We start from the raw sequence: 13,295 nt of genomic DNA, 5'->3' as shown, positions 1-13,295 counted from the left end.
GTAGCAACTTAAGCCAAAGCTAGTCAGATCCTCAGCGTAAAAAGAAAATGGCGCCTGGCTCATTTATTTTACAGCGCCTACCTGCCGAAGAGAAGTTTTTAAGCAGCTGTTTAAGTGATTAGTGTAAATAAAATACGCATAAAGTTTCCTACCAGTCGAATCAAATGTCGTTTCATACAATAATTTCATCAGCTGTGCCGTCGAGAGTACTCATTTCTCAGTCGAATGAGTTCTGGCGATGACATTAGGTAACGAATGGCATTTGGGCGAATGCCATTTCGTTCATCCGTGTGGCACCGCGCGAATGACCTTCAATCTGAAGGCATTAGGAGGTAAATGCCATTTTCTCGGCCGTGTGGCACGGGTATTATAGCATATACAAGCCGGCTGCTATCTACCGCCGAGCGCAACTATTCAATCACGGAGCGCGAGCGTCTCGCTCTTGTGTGGGCAGTCGCCAAGTTTTGCCCATACTTATACGGGCGTCCATTCCGAGTAGTCACCGATCACCACGCGCTCTGGTGGCTGGCCTCACTCAAGGATCCCACAGGACGCCTCGCTCGTTGGTCCCTACGTTTACAAGAATACACAAGACGGGATCCTGTATCGCCGTAACCTCGATCCATATGGCCATGATTTGCTCCCTGTTATACCAGCACATCTTCGTGCGACTGTCCTCAAACAACTTCATGACGCTCCTTTGACGGGCCACTTGGGCGTGTCTCGCACATACGACCGTGTGCTTCGTCGTTTCTTTTGGCCTGGTCTTGCCCGTTTTGTTTAACGCTACGTCGCCGCTTGTGAGCCCTGCCAGCACCGCAAAAAGCCATCCTCCCTACCAGCTGGATTCCTTCAGCCAATTGACATTCCCACTGAACCTTTTTTTCGAGTTGGCCTCGACCTGCTTGGCCCATTCCCGATCTCCAGCTCAGGCAACAAAGAGATTGCTGTCGCCACTGACTATGCAACACGGTACGCTATCACACGAGCACTTCCGACGAGTTGCGCAACCGATGTGGCGGACTTTCTGGTATATGATATTATTTTAGTACATAGAGCTCCACGCCAACTTCTCACTGACCGGGGCCGGACCTTCCTATCAGCTGTCGATGAAATCCTGCGCTCTTGCTCTGCCAAGCACAAGTTTGCCACTGAGTACCATCCGCAAACGAACGGTCTTACGGAGCGCCTCAACCACACCATAACCGACATGCTTTCTAAATACGTAGCGGCCGACCACCAGGACTGGGACGTTCATTTGCCATTTGTGATGTTCGCATATAATTCGTCACATCACGACACTGCCGGCTATTCGCCATTCTATCTTCTATACGGCCGAGAACCCGCCTTACCCTTTGACACCTTGCTGCCCTCGGTCACTGAGTATGCCGGCGAAGCCATTGCGCGAACCGACCACGCACGCCAACTCGCCCGCAGTCGTCTGAAGGCCTCACAGGAGCACCAAAGACAGCTCTACAATTCCCATCATCGAAGCATGCACTTTTCACCGGGTTCCCTCGCCCTTCTCTGGTCCCCCACTCGTCGTGTAGGTCTTTCTGAAAAACTGCTGTCACGCTACACTGGACCATACCGCGTCATTCGCCAGGTGACTGACGTTACATACGAGATCGTTCCAGCCGATCCAACGTGAATATTGAATATTGAAACGTGAATATTGAATATTTCAACGTGAATATTGAAATGAATATTGCAGGCTGAGTTGGTGCATACTCATCGTGCTGATTCGGCTCCTATGGCTGAAAATAGAGCCCACCCAGCTAGGCTCAAAGGTGACCCAGGTGGAGAAAGAAAAAAGAAACGTGACAATTTGACTCACCGGATGTTTTTTCTTTGGAACCCTTTCTTGGCTTCAGCGAGAAGGTCCTGTTTCTGCTTCTTCTTCGCGCTTTCCTCCTTTTTCCTCCTCCCCCTGCCTTTCTTGGTAGGCGAACCAGCCGCCGCGTCAGGCTTGGCAGCACCCTCTTTGGCATCATTCTCAGCCGCCGCCTCGGCACCAACCTCGGGCTTGGCCCACTTGGTCTTTGACGCATCTGCACCGCTCACAGCCTCCGGGGGTATCCACGTCGTCTGCGACTGCAGCTGCGTGAAGCCCTGCCCGCTCGCGGAGCTCGCCGCAGGCACATCAAACCTCGGCAGCTGATGGTGGAACTGCTGCCCACCCTGGACTGAGGCAAGCGGGTCGTGTCCGTAAAGTTCGAAGATCGGCTGGATGTTGGTGTCCAGACCTCCGGAAGCTATGCTGTTGAGTGGCTGCGACTGTGGCGGCGCCATCATTTGAGAGCTTGACGATATTGGTGCCATCATGCTCTGGTGGTTGATGCGCTGCTGTGCTGGTGCAGACTGAACATGCTGCTGTGTCATGCCACCATAACTTCCCTTCTGCTGCTGCGTCTGCTGCTGCTGTTGCGCTCTCGGCGCCACGGGCCTTTGAATTTGGTGATGCTGGTGATGCTGTTGCTGCTGTTGATGTTGCTGCTGCTGGTGTTGTTGGTGTTGCTGCTGCTGGTGTTGTTGGTGTTGCTGCTGTTGATGATGTTGTTGCTGATGCTGCTGATGGGGCCGACTTGTCTGGCCTCCCATGCCATCGTGCTGCTGGCCCATCATCGAGGTTGGCGAACCCAGCTGCTGCGCCGACGAGGACGACATCAGCGAGCGCTGATGATGGCTGGAGATGCCAATAGACTGATGCTGGCTCGACGGAATGATGGGATGAATGGAGGTGCTGGCGGCAGGGGTCGACATGGTCTCGTGCTGAGATGTGACTGGCGAGTGGTGATGGTACGCCTGCTGCTGCTGTTGCTGCTGGACTGATGAATGATGGAGGTTATGCTGCTGAGTGGTGGGGGACGGCGCAGCGGACTGCTGCTGCTGCTGTAGGTGCTGTTGAGTCGCAAGCCCCTGCTGGAGGTAGCCTGGGGTCTTTGACGTGGTCGCAGGGACCGGCGTGTGGAAAGGGTTCGACATGGGGTCGCTGCGAGGCACGTGCTGCTGGAAATACTGCGACGAGTGAAGTCCGCTACCCGCGGTCGACGTGTTGTGCCCAAACCACCATGGTGTCGCCGCCGCAGAGGTAGACGCAGAGTACAGGTCATTGCCTGCACTGTAGCGCGACTGGTGCGGGTCGGCAGCAGGCGTAGGCGCATACTGGTGCGGAGGAAGCCAGTAAGGGGACCCTGCCATCGAGGAAGAGGCAGTCCCCGAGGCCCCGGAATGAATGTCGGTGGCCATCGAGAAGGCCGACTGGTGGAACCAGGGGTTGGCGGCTGCGCCGGGGTTCAACGGGGCGGATCCCGGCATGCCCTGGGATGAGCCGGAGCTCGGAAAACCCGGGAACATGTCGGAGGGCGCCGGTTCGGTGCTCCGGCCGCAGCTGCTCTCAAGGAATCCTGCATGAAGCAGAGAGACCGAGTTTGGTTCTTGCACTGTGAGAACAAGCTCTCCTGCATACCACTCTTGGGACACATTAGACAGCAAAATATTGGCAAACCAATATACTGGAAGAATGAACCAGTATCAAGGATGAAGTTCAAAATGAGAGAAGCGGCGCACTCAATTACTCAAAACACAGCACCGACACAAAAATGGCTATCATTGTGTGTGCCTCTTCTCTCCTGTAAGCTTTGTCCTTTTCATTAATTAATTCATTCAGCTATATGTACCAATGAAGGATTCAACCTTACTCTAAGATACTTGAATTGTTTTTCAACCCACAAGCGTGCAGCCACAACGAGGACAAGTAGGAAAAAACACTAATTTCCAATTTCAATATATTGAACTGCTTGCCTTACAACAGGAGTAAGAAACGCCAACGAGGATGTGCTTCCAGGACGTTGAAGATAGGTAAAACGAGGCATACACATGCAGTGCAAGAGTGAGTAGTCTTAAATCATTCCACGAAGAGCTGTTCTGAACAACTTGTCCAATGAGATCTTTTGATAGGTACAAGGCAAGCATACTATCTGTGCTCTGGTTGCGGTATTTCATAATTGCACCGAGAGGGAGAGTGAGAATTTATTAGAAGGCAGAGAGGTCGGCCTGAGCTAGTTCGCTCTAGCTTGCTACTCTACACAGGGGATAAAGGAAGGAAGGAAAGAGATGAAGGATGATAATGAGGACAAGAAGAGGTGATGCGTATATACAGTAGCCACTTAGCATAGCACCCTACAGTCTAGTATCTAGTCCAGCGCTTTTGATGAAGTCTAAAACAGCCTTTGTAGCAGTTTTTGACACTGTTTGGTCGTTCATTGCTGACAACATGTGGCTTTCACTCAATGGCGTTCGTCCGATGCTTGCCAACGTTGCAGTTAGCATTTTTCTTTGCACCACATATAATGAGCAGTCACAAAATGTGTGAGCTAAGGTATTGCGCACTTGGCAGCGCTCACAATTCGGGCTGCCCGCACGGCCGATTAGGTGGGTGTAGGGACCAGTGAAGACGACGCCCAGGCGAATCAGGTGCAGTATATTAGCATGTCTTCGGCTGATTTTAGTCGGAAGACGAAAAGTCATATCGGGGACTGCTTCCCGCAGACGCTCGTTCGGATGATCTGGTAACGACCAGTGAGTGGCAGCACATTTGCGCATGAGCAGTCTCAACGAAGTGTTGACGTCACTTCGCGAATACGGTACTTTGACGTACATAGGAGCGTAGTATACTGCATTTGTGCACAATTGCACAAATATGCCCTAGGAAACCTATGTCTACTTGATGAGTTGATGCAAAACGCATGAGTGATATCCCACGAACATAAAAAAATATTATCCATTACAAGAGATATTTGTCTGTAACTCAAAAATAGTAACTCCTTTGTTATATTCTCCAACAGAAAGTTTCTTAGATGCAAACACTAAGGGGAGCCACCAAACCTTTCTGCGAAATTCAACAGGACTGACAACTAGCCAGTAGATTTTTCAGATCCGAGCGGGAATGGAGAGACAGACCAAGAAATATAGTGACAAAATTTACACGATTTTAATGAGAATAGACAATGATGTCTAAGAAAGTATAGGGGATGTTATCTGCAGTAATTATCATATAAATGTGAAGAAAGTAAAGTGAACAAAATGATAACTCACCAACTGGCAGAGACTGGGCCTGAGACTTTCGAACAAAGCGCCCGATTATCTACTCACTGAGCTACTGTGGTGGTCATCCCATCCCCCCACCACCACCACCCCCATTTACTTTCTTCTCATATACAATCGTCGTAAAGTCTTCCAATGGAGTATTTCATTTTATGCTACAAGCCAGCAAAGTCGACGAACATGCCCGTAGCTGCAATGCAGTTTAGGAAAATTTAAAGGAAAAACCGAAAAGATTTCGAGACCCGCGTAAAAGAGACATTTTCCGGTTACTCCGTATGCAGCGTTAACGCTCTCTACACATCAGAGTCAGACAACACAGGTAAATCTATTTGTTTACTTCAATTTTAAAGTTCTTGCCCCCCCCCCCCCCCCCCCAGCGTTAGCAAACCAACTCCACTGCAGTGGAAATTATCCCAATGAGTCAACACAGTTGCACTAAGTTTGCGAACTCTGCGTCCCGCATGCAGCCTAAATCGCAGAAATCGCGGTCGGGGTCACACTGGGGGACCAATCACTCGTTTACGTGCGCCACGAGCAGACGCCGGATAAACCCCTAATATGTCGCGAGTTGCTGTCTACACCTTGACATTACACTACGATGACACCTCACAGAGAAGCTGTACCTTCAATATCAAAGCAAAGCGTTTCTTTAAGGCAGCGGTATCAAAAATATATACAATGCGTTCGCAGGCACCATGATACACTTTTTAAGGTTCTCGACACCAGTGCTTATATATATACAAAAAGAAGGCTGAAAATTCATGTCCGCACTCCTTTAGCTGCCACCTGATGAATCCCATGCTGATGAAACAATTATTGGGCACCTTCTGTATACCGTAGCACCAGAGTTCACACTACTGATCTTTATAAAAAAAGTGCAACGATATAGATTCCATCACATTTAAAGCCCTGAAAGTTCATTACATTGAGTACTTGTTTCTTACTATTTTTTTTAGAGTGCGATGTGGTCCTTTCTTAGAAAGCTTTTTTAATGCAAGGATCAATAAGCCCATTAGCAACCTGACAAATGCAGTTACCAGCATCAGGGTTGGCCATCTTCCATATTTGCGCTCTTTCTAAGGCTGACAAAGTCTTATATAATGCTAACAGTAAACAATTGTAATCAACAGATGCAGCCTTGCAATAGGATTCAAAAAAACACTGATGAGAAACTATACATTGGTAAAACCCCTTATTTATGTTCATTGTGCGCTCTTGACAACCCATACCAATTTTGGTTACAGTTAAACCTCTTTATAAGAGGTGTTCTCCGAGCAGCAAGTTTTGTCCTTTATAACGACTGCGAGAACACTCAGATAGCGGCCTGTAAACCATGCCGTACATGACATGCATGTCATTATCTCCGTATTCCAACCTGTCACGTTTGATAAACTCACGTAACACCATACGAACTTTCTTATAGATCACGTTCACAAAATGGCCCCGAGAGCACAAAGTTGCAGGCGGTCTAACTAGCTTTATGCACACAAGGTCTGTTCACTAACAAATGCTTTGGCTTAATAAGGAGTCATCTCAATACTTTATTTTCATTAATATTGCAGTAGTAGATCGTTTACCATAAATAAAAACGACATTCAGAGCTCCTCTTGCACCAAACCCCAGCAATGGCATGTCTGCGCGACAACCCAAATGTCATTACCATTCCATTGCAGGCCATCGTGGTGTAACCAAAATTTCGAGGATTACCTATCTTTCACTCCTTAAAAATACAATGTAGCACCGCCTTACTGATGAAGGAATCAGCCAAAGCATGTTTCATCAGAATCAATGAACTAGCGTGGAAACTTCTGGAACTTTCTTGGTATTCTTTTGTAGGCCATTGTAGTGCGACAACCTTTTGAAGAGAACTGCTTAGCTGTGCCCTTAGCTGCTTCAACATACACCGCAGCCCAGTTGTACTGATAAATGACTAAATAAGTCAAAGCATGCGCTGAAGAACCCAGGACGTATCAGTGGTCTAGCACAGAAAATTCTGGAACTTCCAAGGCGGCGGCCGGCTGTAATTTTTTGTGTGTGTGGAGAGGTCGTTTGCTAACACATCGGGAAGAACTGTCCTACTTAGAACCTTAACTGTAGCTAGCTTATATGAGTTGTCCATAGATGCAACACAATGAACCCTAAATATCACCATGTACAGTCATAATGAAAACAAGACTTCACGTTCAACACTAATGACAGTTGGCACGATGCTGAACATTTTGAAAGAAAACTTAGTCCACAGTGTTTAGGTGGGCTAGAGATGCAGTACAGTCAATCACTCATGCGACATACTGGTTTTGATGAAACAGTTCTCAATGAAACAGTGAGCGCACCCATTAAACTCCAAGCTTATATAGGACAAAAGCACTCAACCAAGTTGCTAAGGGTAAATCACTTTGGTACTTGCTCACGGCGTAAATGTCAAAACACAGCAATAACGAGCAAATACAATCCGTGTAGCGCAAATCAGAATGAACCGCAACATTTACAATCGTAACCGAACAGAAACAACGTCCCGAAGGGCTTCAGTTATTAACTGTTGTAAAAGCTACCCTTAAGGTCATACAACTGATAGGACACACATAACAACGAGCTCTGCATAGCCGAGCAAGCGTCAAACTGTCGAATGTATACCACAGGTAAGAGGGGACTGCTAAGACGCTGGTTGCGGTTGTTTGTTCAAACATCAAAGCTTCAAAGGCGGTGGTACTCACTTTCTAACTGACCTAACCCTCCAGTCCATGCCTTCATGGTGTCCAAGCGCGGGTCCGGAAAGACCAGATCCTTGATGTCCATCACACCTCAACGCCATCGTAGAAACCTGCGGTCAAGCGAAACGGTGAACACGGGCAAACGCCAGTCACGGTCGCACGGCCTCGATTAAAAGCAGATCACCTCTTTCCCGTAGAAGATGTTACGTACAACAAACACCACGTTTCGTAAACGCTCACTAAATGGCCGAGAAAGCGGCGGCCATCGTAACGTTGCCCCGGTAAATCTGTCGCGCTACACAACAGTCGAAGCCAAGGCTCAGGTTTGCACCATGGCCGGAGTGCACCATCCATTGTACCCACCGTGCGCGCGTCACATAGAGGACTATGGAAGACCTTTGCCAGACAGCGGCGGCTTTTGCGAGGCTCGCAGCACCACCACCGAACGCGAATAAATACGAGGAAAAGACGAGGAAGAAAAGAATGGGCTAGCTGTCGGCTTCGAAGTGAGGCGCAACCTAAACGCGGAGAACCGCAGCTGTACCGTCAACTTGGCGCCCATCCACGTAGTGTGTAAACCGAGGAACAGAGAATAGTAATACACCAGAGGTTTCTCGAAAATCCACCACATCTTTTTTTACGGCGGCCTTGAGGCGTGTACGAGTTAAAGTCGGATCACTCAACTTTCCGTCACGAGATGTTGCTTTTCTTTCTCTTTTTTTCTCGGGCGAGGGCAAACCGAGGCGTTAGCTGGGGGGAGCCGTCAAAACTCGGGCGTGTTATCTCGCCGATGTTTTTGTCCAGCGACGACTGGCCGAAAGTGCAGTCGCGCCGGATGACAAGTGAAGCAGCAGCCCCAGCACCACCACCTACTAAACGGTTCCCGGTCAAACGCAGAGAAAAAAAAAAAAAAAGCGGCTCTAATCCTGAGATCTTGGGTACTCACCTGCTACGAGGGACAAGTCCATCGTCGGCGTCTAAAGGGTCCGTTAACCCGATACGAGAGGTTAAACGTCAATCGCGAGAGCACGCACACAGAGCCACCGCATTAAAAGCCCCCATTGTGAATAGGAGGACCAACCAAGCGAGAGACCGCACTAACCCTACGGTCGGGCCGGTCGGTACGGAGGGTTGCCGTACTCGCGGCGCGCTGGGCTACTCGCGCGTTGGACCCGTACTTACGAGCGAGTGCCTGGGCCTGCCATTCCGAGGCTCGCTGGCGTTCCACGAAGCGCCTAACGATGCCAGAAAACGCTCGGGATTCCGACACTGTTGACAAAACATCCACAAGAAGACACACACACACGGACGAAATGGCGACACGGGGGGGTTTTTTCACGCTGTTTCCGGTTCCGGAGTTGCGTACGGGAGAAGCACACGGCAGGCTCACTCACTCCCCTCCACACCTCGCAGAAGCGCCGAGAAGAGTCCGTGGGGATGCAAGGATCGCTGTGTTCGGTGGTATCTGCTTTTGTCTCGTACTTTCAGAGAAGGAGCAGCCCCTGCTCTTTTTTTTTTCTCTTTCCTTCTCCAGCGCACGCTGGCAAAAAACGCTCTTTTTAGGGGATGAACCTTCGCTTCAAGCCATTAGCCGACGCGGTGCGAAGCGTGCAGCCTGCCCTAGTTGCGGAGCTAGCTGAGAACGCATTCAAGCGAATATCGGACAGGCACCGGGAGGAAATACGCCGCGGCTAGCCCTAGGTGTGCGACTCGTTTTCAGCCTTTTCAGTACGCCCAGAGACACTACCAGAAAAAAGGAGTTTAACGCGTTTGTACGGACTATCAAGATTGCGTTAAGATCGCGTCGGTTGCAAAAGGGCCGCGACGTGATACGGCAGCGGAAACTGGACGGCGGGGCGGGGGTTGCAGCGGATAAGCGAAACGGCGCAACGCGTACTTTTGACAGTTTAGTTCGTTGTTTACGTTTGTGTCGTTTCATTAAGACGGCACGGCAACGAGCGCTAGACCGAAAAGCACGAGCGGTGTTGCGAAGGGCTCTCTTATCGATTTATGCAAAGTGCGCGCGCGCCTGGTGCTTTTTCTTGCGGCGCGTGTAGTACGTATAGAGGAACGCGTGCGACTAATTTTCACGCCGACATTGTCCAAGGAGTGTGGTGCGGCTACGCTGTTCGCGCCGCTAGCGACACGCCGCGGACGCTGGCGTGACGTTTCGACAGCCGGGCACGTGTAGTGATGACGTAGCAGGAAGCTCGTCTTCTTGTAGGTACGCCAAGGTTTAATCGTGCCGTCTGCTTTTGTGGAACGTGTCTGCAAGAGTCACCTCCTTGTAACATGCTATGTAATAAGTCTATCCCATGCATGATCGGAATGCGCTATATGTGGATCCCCTTTGATAAGGTTTAGACTGGACCGCGAAAAAAAGAACGCCGTATCCGGAGAGGGAAACGTTTTATTCGAACATACTGTTGGAATAGGGCAGTTCTACTAAATAAAACAAACGCACTGTAGAGCTCCACCTCAGGATAAATTATTTGTGAAAATCTGCCTTTTTTTTTTGCGTCTTCGCCAGCACCAAAGCGTTTTCGGGATCTTGAATGGCCACATCATCTAGCCCATTGACATTATATGTCAATGGGCTATACCCCCTTCAGCCATAGAGTTTCTTAATGTTAATATTGGGAAACTCTGTGCCTTCAGCATAACCAGAGTAGCTGTAGTGAGAGTTAGCAACGTTACGGGAACGTCGTGTGAAAAAGATATATGTTCAACAGGAAAAAAAAAAAAACATTCCACGCACGAGTCATGTCTTCCATACTTGCACTTATGCCTCCCCCCCCCCCCACCTCGTCCATAAAAATAAATAAACGAAATTCTTGATAAGCTCCTAACTTCAATGCAGTGTGTATGTATATTCCTTGCTCAAACTCCAGAAACGTTAAACGCGGGAAAAACGTATAAAGCGGGGTTCCATTTCACTGTGCATGATTGAGTCCTCATTAACGAAGTGCTCAAACAGCTCAAATCACAGGAACACAAGACGATATCGCCCCATCATGCCATTAACTACCTAATTTTCCAATAACAGAAGCTATCTATAGTTCTTCAATGCGGCATGCGTAATTCCCGCACGAAAGAGGTCGGTTTCTGACCGAAATCTTCGTGGAATCTTCGAATACAAGCTTTAATTCACCTGCGATCTCTTAATCGAAGTGGCATTGTGCACTTGGACATCATAAGGTCCCTAGAAACTTGTTTCATCTTACTTGTTTCATCAAACTTGTTTCACCTTAGGCCATCGACATATGCACAAACTTGTTTCCGCCTTTTTACTGGAGCACTCTCCAGCGACATGTGTGCGTAACAAATAAAGTGTTGACACTGTCCTAATTGTGCCAGTCATTACTGCAGTAGCATAGCGAACGGGGTTGGGGGGTGAGTGGAAGGGTCACCCCCCCCCCCCCAAATAAAAGCAATTTTCAATTTCGCTTGCTTATATTACACACACAAACGCGTGTACAAGCATAGAAAGTATGGTCTAACCCCCTATCATCTGCCTCTCCCCGAACGAAATTCCGGACTACGCCCCTGCATCACTGGTACAATTCAGTGGAGTGCAAGCGATAAAGTTTTACTGAAGAAAAACCGTACACTCGCTCCAAGGCTGGAATTAATGGGTTTCACATTTGCACACCACCAAAAATTTGGCACTGCACGGCTTGCGCAAAGACACGGGTGCACGCAATAGCACATATCATGCATACGAGCAGTCCATGTGCAGTCCGGTCAGTTCAGTCGCAAAGTCATTGCAGACTGTATAAAAAAAGAAAAGTGACAGCGTAGCTGTGCAACAAGTATACTAAACACATACAACATCGTGCCTTTATCATTTGTCAACAGCATTGCAAATAATTATAGTGGTTATTGGTTCAAAATCACAACATTATTATGAGGAACGCTGTAGTGGAGGGCTCCGAAAATTTCGACCATCTGCAGGTGTTATTTAAAGTTTCACCTAAATCTAACTACGCGGGCCTCAAACAATTAGCCGCCATTGAAATGCAGTGCAGCGGCCAGTGTTCGATCCCGCGACCTTCGATCGGGTCTGCAGTCGAACATCGCGACATTGGGAAGGCGATGATATCTTGCTCAAACACCGATTAGACAAAAGTGCAGCGCATGGTATACATAGATATCGGTCGGTTCTCGGTTGCTGCAGATTACAAGATGAGTGGTCTATCGCTTTCGGTGTGTTGTCTGTCAATGTACACGGAGCGGATTCGCACGCCGATGGTCGTGGTATCTCAGGGAAGATAAACACATTCATTGTTTTGTCATTCTTAGTGCGGACCGAGAAACAAGTTTTTTTTTTTTGTAATGTACAGGCGTCTCTGCTATTAAAGGGAACGATTGCATGCAGGGAATGTCGATACGCCCCACTCTTGCTAAGGACCGTTCCACGCGCTTTCCGCACAGCCGCAACGCACGTGCCAGGACCCCTGCCGCATGCAAGCGGGAAACAAATTAGCCATTTGGCGACGCTCTTTCACCCTCCGCAGCGTCACCAATTGGCTTGTTTGTCCCCGCTTGCGTGCGGTAGGGGTCCCGGCACGTGCGTTGCGGCTGTGCGGGAAGCGCGTGGAACGGCCCTAAAGCCAGAGACTTGGACTTGCACAAGACTACTGGTGGTTGACTGTTAGTTCTTTTTGACAAAGTAGTGCCGTGCATGAATAATATTTACACGTGTACTAGTGTTCGAAGCCAGCAGTATGAACTGTGCTCATTGGAACGCTCATTTTGACACGTACAGAGATTTTTTTTTTTTTTAGGGGCGAAGCTCCTTAGGGCGTGGGCTGTGCGTCCCCTGTAGCCTGTATGTAGCCACCTCTAGTTTAGTTCTTGCAGTGTTCACTAGATGGCGGTACCGTCCCCTGTATGTACGGCCAGATCACATGGGAAGTCGGAAACAAGCAATCAAGTATTGATTATTGTCTCATGACTGAAGGAATTTACCACAAACTGACAGAAATGAGGATAGACGAGGAAGGCATTAACAGCTTGGGTAGTGATCATAAACGAATAACATTACAAATGGGATACAAAACTGAAAATATGAGCATGGAATCAGTGTCTGGCAGCTCGTATTTAAATGACAAACAAATAATAAATATAGCCGCAAGAGTCGAGGAAGAAGTAGGCGAAATACCAGGCAAGGACTGGGAGTATAGTGAGCTGTTACATCTAATGACGAAGGAGATAGGGAAAGAGAAGAAAACTGTTTGCTGGAAAGGAAAAAGGAAGCCAAAAAGTTGGTGGAACAAGGAAATCCGGGAGGCGATAGAGAAGCGACGCGAAGCATCACGGGAGCATAGAAAGGCAAAAAAGGAGAAGCGGCCGCAGGACGAAGTCAAAAAAATATGGGAAATATATTTAGAGAAAAAATCCCATGTACAGAAATTGGTAGAGGCAAAAATTAAAGGTGAAAGTGAACGCTGGATGACAGAGATACACGAAAAAAAG

The 13,295-nt window shown here is 48.6% G+C and overlaps 1 protein-coding gene across 2 annotated transcripts in view; it reads right to left on the bottom strand.

Annotated features, from left to right (window-relative positions):
- The window catches only part of LOC119163666 (helicase ARIP4), an 82,513-nt gene extending 72,588 nt beyond the window's left edge, over nt 1-9,925 (bottom strand). The window contains exons 1-3 of one of the 2 annotated variants that reach the window (XM_037415719.2): nt 8,764-9,925; nt 7,821-7,927; nt 1,838-3,407 (exon numbers count right to left, since the gene is read on the bottom strand). In XM_037415719.2, the coding sequence (XP_037271616.2) occupies nt 1,838-3,407; nt 7,821-7,902 (1,652 nt within the window). In that variant the 5' untranslated portion in view covers nt 7,903-7,927; nt 8,764-9,925. The remainder of the gene's footprint in view (nt 1-1,837; nt 3,408-7,820; nt 7,928-8,763) is intronic. The other variant, XM_037415718.2, reaches the window with a different exon arrangement.
- Between the last annotated feature and the right edge of the window lie 3,370 nt (nt 9,926-13,295).

Source organism: Rhipicephalus microplus, chromosome 9, assembly GCF_043290135.1.
Source record: "Rhipicephalus microplus isolate Deutch F79 chromosome 9, USDA_Rmic, whole genome shotgun sequence".
NCBI lineage: Eukaryota > Metazoa > Arthropoda > Arachnida > Ixodida > Ixodidae > Rhipicephalus > Rhipicephalus microplus.
This window is presented reverse-complemented; position numbering and strand designations above follow the sequence as displayed.